Here is a 14,301-nt window from a genome sequence, read left to right on the forward strand (position 1 = left end):
AGATTAACTGTTATGGCTTCTCGAAGGAAGGCTTGACCTTACTGACACACCAATGCCGCTAGACCACATCACAAACAGAACTCTACAATCCACAGGTGTTGCCCACACACACACAAAAACACACACACACACACAGAGAAGCCGTATATATATATCTATATCTATAAATATATAGAGATAGATGACAGTGTATTTTTCGCGTGGCTATAAATTGATTCGACCTTTTTACTTTTACAGTAAGAACAACTTACGGGTGCAATCGTGACATTCTAAAAAGAGTAACGTAGTAACGGGAATATGGATTAAAGCCACACGAAGGAAGGGAGATAAACGCTGAAAACACTGGAGAAGATAAGGAAGAGTTACTGGGAATGGTGAAATGAACAGAAAAACCAAAATCGGTTCAGCGCTGCGCGCTGAGAGCACGTGTTGAAATATCTCATCGATGAGATTGTGTCCGGGGTGTAGCTGAATACGGTGTCCACATTTGAAAAAGATCCACCGAGAACTTTGGCGTTGTGATGTGGTCTAGCGGCTTTGGTGTGTCGGTATGGGGGCCCGGGTAGCTCAGGTGGAACCAAAATCGGTTCAGCGCTGCGCGCTGAGAGCACGTGTTGAAATATCTCATCGATGAGGTTGTGTCCGGGGTCTCTCTGAATAAGCCCACCAAATTTGAAGCAGATCCATCGAGAACTTTGGCCGCGCATCGCGCACAGACAGACAGACAGACAGACAGACAGACAGACAGACCGAAGTCGTATATATATATGTCACAGGGGAAACTAGAATTCAGTAGGATCCGGAATCCTACTAGTAGAGACTGGAATCTCAGTTTCTACTAGTAGATACTGGAATTCCAGTCTCAACTGGACTTTTTCAAGTTCAAACTGGAATTCCAGTATCTACTAGTAGATACCGGAATTCCACTTACAACTGGATTTTTTCCAGTTGAAAGTGGAATTCCGATATCTACTAGTAGAAACTGGAATTCCAGTTTCAACTAACAGCCAGTTCATGTTGGAATTCAGTTTAAATTGGAATTATTTGAAAACTGAAAAAGAAACTGGGATCATATCCACAGAGAGGGTTCAACTTGAAAACAAAGCTTAGATGTGACAATGACTTCTTCACGTGAATCTGAGTTGTTGTTGCAAATAAAGTGACCAATGTTCTCCAGCCAGAGTAATATGGAAATTGGAATTATTTGAAAACTGAAAAAGAAACTGGGATCATATCCACAGAGAGGGTTCAACTTGAAAACAAAGCTTAGATGTGACAATGACTTCTTCACGTGAATCTGAGTTGTTGTTGCAAATAAAGTGACCAATGTTCTCCAGCCAGAGTAATATGGAACAACCGAGGCCCTTCTATTCACAGTGAGTCTTGATCAGTTGATCAGAGTGAAGTGTCAGTGACAGACAGCAGTCAAGATTGAAGATGGAGTCCGAGTCAGAGGATCAGAAAACTCTGTTTTATTCTCTTTTAGAAGCACACATACGGAGTCTTGATGACAGCAAACGAGAATGTTTCTGCATTGCCCAAGAGAAGTACACAAAAATAGTGAAAGCTCTGCAACTGAACAAGGGCCAGCAATGTCCAGAAGGTGCCAAATTCAAGTACAGGTGTGCAAAGCATTATAAATTACAAGTTGTGGGGGCAAGGACAATGCTATGTTGCCAGAAAACCAACTGCCCGGTTGTGACCAGAGAGGAATTGTTTGCGACAATTGCGCGATGTCACGTTCATGTTGGCCATGGGGGAAGGGATAAAACGTGGGCGGAAATCAAAGCAAACTACGCAGGAGTCCACCACTCAGCAGTCAGTGTGTTCCTGAAGACCTGTCCCAGCTGCAGGCAGCGCCAGGTGGTGAAATCACTTCCATCTGGAAAGGCAATGATCAATCTGTCTTTTCTACTCAGAGTCCAAATCGACCTCATTGACTTCCGCAGCAGGCCTGACAGGGACTTTAAATGGATCCTGCATGCAAGGGACTGTTTTTCGAAGTTTTCTTGGGCCTATCCCTTGGAATCCAAGACTGCAGCAGAGGTAGCAGGTCATCTGTTCGACCAATTCTGCACCTTTGGACCACCACGCCTCCTGCAGAGTGACAATGGCAGAGAATTCACGGCGAACGTGATACGTGAAGTGTGTGATCTGTGGCCTGGAACAGTGATCATCCATGGACGCCCAAGACATCCTGAAAGTCAGGGTAAGTGTTCGTTTTTATTTGTATTTTTTTCAGAAATGAAAATTAACCCTTACAGTGCCTACAAGACGGGTATACCCGTCCTGCACTCTAGCCAGTTAGAGAAAACATTCTTGTCGAAGAGTGACCATGCATTGAAACACCCCGGCAGTGAAAGGGTTAATGAGGCAGACCTACCGGTGGTAACATGTTTTGTCTGTTGCATCTGTCAAAAGATAAACATTCAGCTTTTTTCGTAATCGGATCATTTTTCACATTTTACTGACATTGAATTGAAACACCCCGGCAGTGAAAGGGTTAATGAGGCAGACCTACCTGTGGTAACATGGAATATGAAACCGAAATTTAACGCAATAGGTCTAATCTAAAATTTCCATAGTGGTGATTGTGATTGTGATTTTTTTTTTTACTGGCGGTATAACAAGCTAAAATGGGTATGAACTGAACCGCTATGATGTCCAGGTTTTGAAAACTAATGTCGCAGTTGCAGCACTTTAGTACAACATGCTAGATTAACCCCTTGTTACCAAAACCAGGAAACTTTGAAGTTTTCACTCATTCCCCTAGTTTTGGAAAACGGCACTTTGAATTTTAATTTAAAAACATATTATGAATCTGTTTGACTTCCTTGACCTTTACAGATGTATTTTAAGGCATTTTGAGAAGGGATTGCGTTATTAAGACTGGGAATATATCAAAAGTATTAAAAAAAATTATGGAATTTGAGCAATATTTGGTAAAACGTTCTCATCACATCAGTCAAACTATGGATTAACATGGATAAATAGATGTTATTTTAACCGTCTGGGGGTGTAAAATTTGAAAAGTGGTTTTGGTGTGCCTCAATTTTACATAAAAGTCCAAATTAACCTCTTGTCTGTGAAATATGGAAAAAATGCCATTTTTCATTTTTCCAACTTATTTTTTCTTCAAAATTAACGATATGTTATCCAACGTTACCGATTTGGGTCTGTTTGATCTCCTAAGCCTGTCTAACTGCATTTAAAGTGAAATACACAGTGCCATTTTTAAAAATTAGGGGAATGAGTGAACTTTTCAAAATTTTGACGTTTTGGGGCAACAAGGGGTTCATTTGGCATGTTGTACTAAAGTGCTGCAACTACATCACTTTTCAAAAACTACACACCATAACGGTTCAATTGATACCAAATGGTCGAAATGGTCATGGCACTTAAAGGGGTATGAAAGACCTAAACCGGAAGTAGAAATCTTTGAACGGCAGCTGATACATTACCTTATCAACTCTCATTATCCAAAGTTTCAAGCCTGTAAGTCCAGTATTACTTCAGAAACATCGGAAAACTCAAAATCAAATTAAACAATTATTATCCGGAAGTGGTCCTAAAGGCTGAATCTTATCATCCCATGTGATGGGAGAAGCCTGGAAGATTCCAACTCAATGTCCGACGCGAAGCCACACTTCCCTTTTGATAATAAAACGTTGTTTTTTTACCACTTCCGGATAAGGATTGTTTATTTTGATTTTGCGTTTTCCGATGTTTCTCAGCGAATACCAGGCTTTCAGGCTTAATTTTCTGGATAATGAGAGTTCATAGAGTAATGTATCAGCTGCCGTTCAAGGAATTCTACTTCCGGTTTAGGTCTTTCATACCCCTTTAATGGTACTGTGACAGTACCATGAACCTTTCGATGAATGATACACTCGACTTCTCAAATTAAAACTGCTCTAGCAGCTTTATAAATCAGCTTTACAACCTGAAATATGGGCTACAGACATAGTGCAGTGGCCTAGGCTTGAAAAGGCCTCTATTTAAGGTGACAGTATCCAACTGGGATTGCTTCACTGTGTGCAGGGTGCATTGAGAGGGGGAACGGAGACCTACAATTGAAACTAGGCAAATGGATGGATACCAATGGCCCACAATGGAGCAGGGGATTAAAGTCTGTGGTTCACTCAATCAACACATCAGTTTCAAGTGCAACTGGGACAACACCGTATGAACTTGTATTTGGTCAGAAACCACGTTCGGACCAAGCTGTTTGGGAGGAATTTGCAGCTCAGGGTATTGTGCGTGAAGAAGATTTGCCAAATGATCTGCTTGTTATGCTTCCCACAATGAGGCAGGAAGGTGCAGTCGTGCAGTCAGTGAGTGAGGAAGATGCAGTCATTGAGTCATTGAGTCAGGAAGGTGCAGTCGTCGAGTCATTGAGTCAGGAAGGTGCAGTCGTCGAGTCATTGAGTCAGGAAGGTGCAGTCGTGCAGTCAGTGAGTGAGGAAGATGCAGTCGTTGAGTCATTGAGTCAGGAAGGTGCAGTCGTCGAGTCATTGAGTCAGGAAGGTGCAGTCGTCGAGTCATTGAGTCAGGAAGGTGCAGTCGTTGAGTCATTGAATCATGATGGTGCAGTCGTGCAGTCAGTGTGGCTGGACAATGTGGGGCGTGTAGTTCTGAGTCAAGAAGACACAGCCGTGAGTCAGAGAAGTGCAGTTGTGCAGTCAGGGAGCCAGAGTGACATCAGCTGCGAGGACGACGAGAGAATCACTGTGTGGAGTGAAGTGGTCTTTGATACAGTTCTGCAGCCAGTCAACAATTCTTTGCCAACTCCCGGACCTTCAACTGCTGGTATGTGGTATGCTTCTATCTGAATTGGTTTTAAAAATCTTGTGTTTTAGAGATATTGGCCATGCAACCATTGGACTAGTTGACGCCCATTACTGTATTAGTCGTATTAATAGGAGTAACATTCCATTACATTAACCCTTTTGCAGCCATAACAAACTAATGATGAACACAATTTTGATAATGATACACAATGCAGGAGACGGGAGGTGCACTGGCAAGGGTTAATGACTCTGGGGATTAATGGCAGATTTGATGCAAATACAACTACAGTTCATTTGTTTCACAGGTGCTGACCGTTCTTCAGAAGCAGTCAACTTTCAAAAAAAACTTTCCTGTCAAAATGGGTCAAGTGTATGTTTTTGCAATGAATTATTCAGAATTTCTTCCTGTATCACTTCAACGTCGAAACACTAGTACACAGTGATTAATGTGTACACATACATGCCACATTATCATGTCACATTTCCCAACAGAGAAGAAGAAGAATGACTGCAAATGTCTGTTGCAAATACAACTGCATTTTATTTGTTTCACAGGTGCTGACCGTTCTTCAGAAGCAGTCAACTTTCAGGATCCTCTCGGACCTTCTCTCAGCACTCCTGAGCAGCATGCCACTGGTAAGTTTCTTCACACTTCCCTCAACACACTTTCAATGTGCCATATTTTCTATCAATTTATAAAGACTAGTTTGAAGATGTTAACAGGTTAACCCTTACACCACCTTTCTTGGTTTTCACACCAGCGTAGACGATTTTAATTTGTTTGTTTCACAGGTGCTGGTGGTTCTTCTCTCGGCATTGTAGAAAACGTGGATTCACCAAGTACATCATCTACTACCTGTACCAGCCACAAGCGAGGAAAGGAGTATCTTCTTTTGAGCGACAACGTCATCGTTTGTTCTGGCACAGAGCACACAAATCTTGACGTTGTGCATGGTGTGAAAGTGACTAAAACCACTCATGCTGTGTTTTCTGTTGACGAAGTGTTCGTTCCTACACATGTGCCTACAATTGCCAACCCTATGAATGAACCATTAGAAGTAGGACAGTTTGTGTTGTGGAAACGCACTGCAACAGTGCAAAATGAAGAAGGGAACACGGCTCACAAGGAGAAGCGACTTGTTGCCAGAAATAACTATTTGAAGGCTGCCAGACGTCAAGACACGAGGTACCAAAAGAAGGTAAAAGACGTGACCCAATCATTCCAAAACGGGCACACTGTCGGAGTGAAAATCCACAGTGCCGACAGGACCAACACTGACGTGCGGCTCTTGACCTGCAAGATTCTGGAATCAAAGATGAGGGGCGGTGATTCTGTCTATCGGGTGTATTGCCCGACTGGAATTGTTAAAAACTGGTTTCGGGGGGTGGAGCTTGTGGACATGAGCAGTGTGGTCCTCCCACATCTCAATGTGGTAAACCCACAGACTCTTAAGGAAGTGTCCCTCATTCAAGCCTCCAGGTCATCAACTGGTTGGCAAAACCGTGGAGCTGTCGCCAGGTCCGTCTGTACGTGCACAGGCGCGTGCATGACAAAGAGGTGTCCGTGCAAAGATGCCAAACTTGCATGTGGCACCAAATGCCACCCGCACAGCAAGAAATGCAAGAACATGTCCTGAAGTTGTCTGATGTGATTTTCATTGATTTGACTATGCAGTTTGTGGTGTTGGGTCTTTTTAAACAATGGATTTGCTTTCAATAAAGTAGTCAACTGTTCATTTTAAACAAAAAAGAAACTACATTCATCTCCATCGCGAAATTCCAATTTGAACTGAATTCCAACATGAACTGGCTGTTAGTTCAAACTGGAATTCCAGTTTCTACTAGTAGATATCGGAATTCCACTTTCAACTGGAAAAAATCCAGTTGTAAGTGGAATTCCGGTATCTACTAGTAGATACTGGAATTCCAGTTTGAACTTGAAAAAGTCCAGTTGAGACTGGAATTCCAGTATCTACTAGTAGAAACTGAGATTCCAGTCTCTACTAGTAGGATTCCGGATCCTACTGAATTCTAGTTTCTACTGTGACATATATATAGATATATATATAACAACAAATCTCCGATGGGAAATTCATGTGTAGAGCTATTATAACATCGACTATTACATAAAAACGTAGCCTATCAACATATGTACAAGATTGGCGAGAATAGTGATACCGAGCTCACTCCAAAATGAGGGTGAAAACGCCGCGCTCTACGCAACGATGTTAAAAAAAGTACGACTCTAGCTCTACATGTATTATCAGGCAGCTGTCCGTCTGTTTGTCACACTTTTGATCGCTTATTTTTATTTCCGGCATTGTCCAGTCGATTGGTCTGAAATTGGCACGACACTTCCAATCCTCGCTGTACATAATAATATGTGAGGACGATTTTTACTGACCACTGCAAAGAAACAAACGTTCCAAAAGTGACCTTCACAAGGATTAAAGGCCAGGGCACGGACAATAGGGGTAGGGGTGGGGGGCATTGGGGCGTGAGAGAGTGCACGAAAGGAATCCGGGGACAAGGTGACACTGACCGGTCCACCCTTTCTGTTGGGTCAACCCGTCTGGTCAACGAAGGTGGAAGAGAGGGGGGTGGGGTTACATGTGACGACAAAGGGGTTGAGGAGGGGGAGGGGGAGGTTGGGGTATGTCAGGGTGGCGGGGTCGAAAACCGTGCCTTTACTGTTAGAACAGCTAATCTAGAGAAACGGGACAGAGGGTGGCTCAGAATGCAAGATAAGGGGGAATCCGGTGTAACACGAAATTTTTACTCCACGAAATATTTACTCCGGAGTAAAATTTTCGTACGAGATTCTTACTCCGAGTACACCTTTCGTACGAGAAAAGAACTCCCCAAGGCACGAAAAAATTACTCCCTTCACGAAATTTTGACTCCCCAATTTTTTTCACTTCCAGTAAAAATCTCGTACGCGAAAATGAGATGCGGGCGAAGGGATAATGCCAATACGTGATCTCGCGCAAACAAATGTTGCGCTACCCTCCCTCCACCCCTTCCACCACCAAGACTAACAGGGGACAGGGGAGTAAAAGTTGCGTACACCTGGCGTGGGCAGTAAATTGCTCGTGTTAGGGTGGAATAATCTATTCGTTATTTATTCGTCAGGGGAGTAACATTTTCGACCGAAATGTGACTCGGAACACACCTGTCCTGGGGAGTCATTTTCTCGTGTTATGGGGGAGTAAGTTTTTCGTGAAGGGAGTACAATTTTCGTACGACATTTTTACTCCGGAGTAAAAATCTCGTGGGAGTAATTTTCTCGTGTTACACCGAGGTTGGGGGCCAGTGGGGTAGGAGGTGTTGGTGCAGGGGAATTACAAGACTTAATGTCGAGCCTGCGGTTATTTTCAAGGAAAGAACGGGTTTTTTTTTTTTACTGTCGAACGTTACACGTATACGTACTGACATCGCATATTTGTATTATCGTATTTAATGATCCCCCAAAGTCCTAGCTCCCATACTGCATAACCCATGGCCAAATTCATTCACAAATTGGCCAAACATGATTTTGACTCAGTCCGGATAATGGAACTGCATTTGAACAAACACCTTGACCGTGACAGATTCAAAGGTCGTAACCTGGAAAGGCACGCAAATTTAGCAGCGACAAAGCTGAGCGGAGTGAAGGTGTCGTTCGACTATGGCGGACCACTTGAGTCAAAAGTCTAGGGATAAAGATATGACGTATCTGCCTACAACAACGTCTGACTGTCACTTTCAGGGTCGTATACAGTCGGCAGTACATCATCTTCCCGTTTGTTTTTCTTTGTTAACTACGACGGCTAAACCCAAGTAAGAGACCCTTCTACAACGAAGATAAAACACAGTTCATGTTACGTACGTTACTAGCTTGTTTTTCTGAACCAGTTTTGTGCCAAGGGTTTTGATTACAAAACCTCTCTTTGGTGAATTTAACTTCGGCCAGAAATAACGCTCCGAGAACATTTCACAACACCCCGTTCCGAAATCAGAACTTTAAAACCAAAAGAATACGCTTCACAACATTTCTGTTTGATTGTTCGTGCCAAAATAAACTATCTCTGATTTCCAGACACTATTTTTGCTCCTCAAAAGAGCAATTAAGAAGAAGAAGCAGAAGAAGAAAACACACACACACACACACACACACACACACACACACACACACACACACACACACACACACACACACACACACTCAAAACACACGTCTTTTGTTTCACCAGTCTCTCAGTAACGTTTAAACACTCAGATATACAGACAAACCTCTTCTTCTTCTTCTGCGTTCGTGGGCTGTAACTCCCACGTACACTCGCGTTTTTTGCACGAGTGGAATTTTACGTGTATGACCGTTTTTTACCCCGCCATTTAGGCAGCCATACGCCGTTTTCGGAGGAAAACAGACAAACCTGATTCTGTTCCTGATTATATTGTTTTTGAATCTCTCTCTCTCTCTCTCTCTCTCTCTCTCTCTCTCTCTCTCTCTCTCTCTCTCTCTCTCTCTCTCTCTCTCTCTCTCTCTCTCTCTCTCTCTCTCTCTCTCTCTCTCTCTCTCTCTCTCTCTCTCTCTCTCTCTCTCTCTCTCTCTCTCTCTCTCCCCCTCTCCAGAGGCAACCGAAATTATATGATATTTGATGCCGGAAAATCAAAATCTAAAAGCAACGCCAGGCAGGATCGAATGATGCACATCATAGCCGGATTACACATAAATACCACACACGTATGGCAGCTATTTTCAACTCGCGGAAGGGATATTAACAGCTATTGTGTTTTCAGCGTAGCAATAGGGTCCGATATTAGACGAGTCTAAATATCGGACCCAGGGCCGGACCAAATGAGTTGTAAGGGGGGGGGGGGGGGGGGGGGTTCCTCCTTTTTGGGGGGGCAAATCAGCGAAGGTGGGGGGGGGTGGGGGGTACCTTTTTCTCATCGGATTTCACATTGAATAAAATTTGTTAGAGACACACACAAAATTTATTTAAAACAAAAACAAAACAAAAAAAACCACTCAAAGCAAGGTACATGCTTTTTCCAGGGGTGGGGTTCCGGAACCCCTGGAACCCCCCCCCCCCCCCCCCCTGGGTCCGGCCCTGGGACCCTATTGCTACGCTGAAAATACAATAGCGATTATATAGCTGTTCTGACCTTTATTTGTTGTTCCAAACTTACAAAATGACAGTTTTTGCGTCGATGCGTTGATCTCAGGTTTTGATAGCAGACGCCGTTTCTTATGCGCATTAGTTTTACGCAGGCGCCACACTGACTTTGGAAAAAAACTCGATTTGACAACACAGCTGTTAAACACCTTTTTATTAGTTCATTCGTATACAACAAAAAGAAGTTTGAGTTTTTTTAATTTTGAACAAGACTACTTATGAAGAAGACCAAAATACAACATCAACGGAAAACTAGAAACAACTGAAGAACTAGGATGCAACAAGGGGAGGAAAAGAGAACAGCTAATCCGTACAAAGCGAGCAGACGGCAGCGACGTTTCCAGTTTGGGTGAATGGCATTTATACTTGTCTCGTCATGAAGCGAATTTTTCAACCTCAGTTATAAACGACTATATGAATGTTAGTGCCATGGGTTGTACATCAATACTTCAGAGGGGAAGTGGGGTATTTAGTGTGGAGTTACGAGAAAAGAAAAGCCGAATGCGAACATTTGTGTCAGTCGGCAACTGTGAACTAAGCTCACAGGCACACAAAAACGGCTGTTCCGTTGTACTCCCCTGTTTGTACTACATCTTTCGACTTTGGGCATTTTGTGGTGTTTAGGGACAGAAAATAATAGGTTTAGTCCTGTTTCATCGGGAAGTTAGCAGAAAAGGGTATGCTATCGACATTTGTAAAGCTGAAAAACATTCCCGAGAAGAATTTCAAGTTGTCAGTGTATGCTGTTGTCGATCAGTGAAACATCGTGTGGTACAGGTGGGTAAACCGGAACCATGCGTCTTTGTTATTGACAATATGCTTTTGGATATTGAGAAAAATGGCCGACTTCCGTAGCATTACGCTTTGATGATCGGAAGAGACCATCCAATCACAGCCCCCGAATTCCCCCACGTGTTCATCAGAATAGCTATAAAATCATAATTCCGAAAATGCTGTACACCGACAGGATTTAGGGCTGGCTTTTCTCCTAATGGATCTTGTTTAAAGACACTTTACTTTCTGTGTGAACAAACGTAGGTGTTGACCGTCGCACCAGAGACAGACAGTATTCTCTTGATTTAAACAGGAACATTTTTTCCACAGTTCACTCGTTCATTGAACGTTCAGGCCGCTTTGGGCAAACCCTAATCAATGCTCCACAAGCCGGACAACAACTATAATTTCTGCACATCTCCTACCCATCCCTCTTCTTTTTCATTCCTCTGCTTCCCCTCCTTCCTTCCTTTTACTGTCTTTCTTTATAATCATTATACAACGTTTATTACGTTATTAATAGATTTGGTGTATTGAGACGAATTGTTCAGCCGTTACCGCTTTATGTTGTAATGTCATGCAGGAACACCACTATAAGCTTCTAGCTTGTTGCTGTTACCTGTGAATTTTGTAATTCATGTCATGATTGTAACCTTTGTTAAAATAAACTTATGTTTAAACCAACCGCCGCACCAAACACCCGTCCAGAGTTTACATTTGTTTGTTTGTTTGTTTGCTTAACGCCCAGCCGACCACGAAGGGCCATATCAGGGCGGTGCTGCTTTAATTGACATATAACGTGCGCCACACACAAGACAGAAGTCGCAGCACAGGCTTCATGGCTCAGCCAGTCACATTATTCTGACACCGGACCAACCAGTCCTAGCACTAACCCCATAATGCCAGACGCCAGGCGGAGCAGCCACTAGATTGCTAAATTTAAAGTCTTCGGTATGACCCGGCCGGGGTTCGAACCCACGACCTCCCGATCACGGGGCGGACGCTTTACCACTAGGCCAACCGTGCCGGTCTTTGTTAAAATAAACTTCTGTTTAAACCAACCGCCGCACCAAACATCCGTCCAGAGTTTACATTTGTTTGTTTGTTTGTTTGCTTAACGCCCAGCCGACCACGAAAGGCCATATCAGGGCGGTGCTGCTTTGACATATGACGTGCGCCACACACAAGACAGAAGTCGCAGAACAGGCTTCATGTCTCACCCAGTCACATTATTCTGACACCGGACCAACCAGTCCTAGCACTAACCCCATAATGCCAGACGCCAGGTGGATCAGCCACTAGATTGCCAAATTTAAAGTCTTAGGTATGACCCGGCCGGGGTTCGAACCCACGATCTCCCGATCACGGTGCGGACGCCTTACCACTAGGCCAACCGTGCCGGTCTTTGTTAAAATAAACTTATGTTTAAACCAACCGCCGCACCAAACATCCGTCCAGAGTTTACATTGGACAAGAGCATCCTTCACAAAAATCTATAGCCCGGAGATTTTATCGATTCATTTTTATATTTGCTTCTTCGTTTTGTCTTTAAATTGCTGAATTAATCGAGCAGAATGGCGCTGGTTTCAGTTGCAAAATTCATTCAGCAAAGAATTCCAACTCTTCACAAAAAACAAGCTGGCCGGTGTAACACAAGAAAATTACTTCCACTAGATTTTTACTCCGGAGTAAAAATTTCGTACGAAAATGTTACTCCCTTTACGAAAAAAGTACTCCCCCATTACACGAGAAAATTACTCCCCACAACAGGTGAGTTCCGAGTAAACGTTTCGTACTAAAATGTTACTCCCCTGACGAATAAATAACGAATAAATTACTTCACCCTAACACGAGAAATTTAACTTCTCATGCCAGGTGTACGAAATTTTTACTTCCTTGTCCCCTGTTAGTCTTGGTGGTGGAAGGGGTGGAGGGAGGGTAGCGCGACATTTGTTTGCGCGAGATCACATATTGGCATTATCCTTTCACCCGCATCCCATTTTCGCGTACGAGATTTTTACTGGAAGTAAAAAAAATGGGGAGTAAAAATTTCGTGGAGGGAGTAATTTTTTCGTGCCTTGGGGAGTTCTTTTCTCGTACGAAAGGTGTACTCGGAGTAAGAATTTCGTACGAAATTTTTACTCCGGAGTAAAATTTTCGTGGAGTAAAAATTTCGTGTTACACCGGTACGGTTTGGTATGTGTCCAAGTGGAGGGAGGTTCGTATCTTAGATACAGCCTGGATGAATAGATGATGGTATAGAAGACGATTTACACGGAGAGGCCGACATCTTTTATATTATACACTGTACAAACGATTAGCGATTGTCACTAATAGTTTTAGACTTTTTGTGCAAACTTTAGGCAATACTCTATTGCAGTGTTTTCAAAATAAGACGACTCTTGCTGTTAGTTATGAGGTATAGCCATTTTAACGTTGTAATAAGAGTATGTTGTTGTTGTTGTTTTTGAATTATCACCAGTTCAAACTAGTAAAATCAAAACTGATATAAAATATAAATAACAAGTTAAAAGTATCTGCTTACGGTATATGAATTAGGTCATTTAAAAAGCGAGATGCACTGTGCCTTTATTAGCAGAACGCAGGCAGCATAAATGAAGAGATCTTGAAGACGGTATGGCTTCTTTTCTCTCCTACGATAAAACACGATCTAATCTAGCCTACGTCGGATAAATCAAGATTTAATCTACTGTTGTAGCGGGAAGCAGACGCTAGCTTCGTACAGAAAGAATCCCAACAAATGTGTGAGGAAACCAAACACTCACACGGTACCGTCTGCTCACATTTGAATAGTGCGAAGGTACAGATTTCTTTGGAGTTTCATTTTTTTAGATCTCTGAAAGACATACGTACGATATAGATTATAAAACACACAACCAAAGACGTCTCAGTTTTACCCTCTATTTTGAAGTGGAATCCCTGACGTCAAAGGCCAAACAAAGTTCGAAAAGACGTCATAACGCGAATAATAGCGTCACGTAAAACTTCTGTCACTTCTTCTGCATGTCTTCCGAGGACGTGACAAAGAATTTCAAGAACGAATTTTGTCTCGGTGACTTCAACATAATTAGCAGTAGAAAATGAATCGTAATGTCCCGGCAGGCTGTGCATGTAACGGTATCGTACATCATTAAGGTTGGAGTCAACCACTAATAACAGGAAGTAAAAAATAAAATAGGTCAGTCGTCCAATTGATATGGCACAAAGGAAAAAGATTGACAGAATTAGAGCTGATTGAAATATGAAATCTATCGCTAAGCTCGAAGATCGTATTTTTGTCTTTTCATTTTGCACATGTAAAAGGACGGTTTTTTAACTGTGTTTCTCGCTTCCACAACGTAGGTCAACTGATCAGTCAGCAGAAACTCGTCCAGGTCAGCGGAAATACAATACTAATGCCCTTTGTTTATAGTCATTAATAAACAAATATAAATTACGAAAACAACTATATTGTTCATTACACCTTAACCGACACAATCGCTCAACAACAATGAGATTCATCGGCTGTACATCACGCAGTCACATAGGCTTAGTGACATATTACAATTACCACA

The 14,301-nt window shown here is 42.6% G+C and overlaps 2 protein-coding genes across 7 annotated transcripts in view; one reads left to right on the forward strand and one right to left on the reverse strand.

Moving 5' to 3' along the window:
• LOC138971560 (tumor protein p53-inducible protein 11-like) overlaps positions 1-14,301 on the reverse strand; it is a 170,998-nt gene that overhangs the window by 127,193 nt on the left and 29,504 nt on the right. The gene's annotated exons all lie outside the window — the stretch shown is intronic.
• Positions 763-6,833, forward strand: LOC138971558 (uncharacterized). The gene is made up of 4 exons (XM_070344310.1): positions 763-2,209; positions 4,042-4,809; positions 5,346-5,426; positions 5,583-6,833. Exons 1-4 carry the CDS (start codon positions 1,438-1,440, stop codon positions 6,425-6,427), a joined length of 2,466 nt encoding a protein of 821 aa, XP_070200411.1. The 5' UTR covers positions 763-1,437; the 3' UTR covers positions 6,428-6,833.

This window comes from Littorina saxatilis, linkage group LG7, assembly GCF_037325665.1.
Source record: "Littorina saxatilis isolate snail1 linkage group LG7, US_GU_Lsax_2.0, whole genome shotgun sequence".
Taxonomy (NCBI): domain Eukaryota; kingdom Metazoa; phylum Mollusca; class Gastropoda; order Littorinimorpha; family Littorinidae; genus Littorina; species Littorina saxatilis.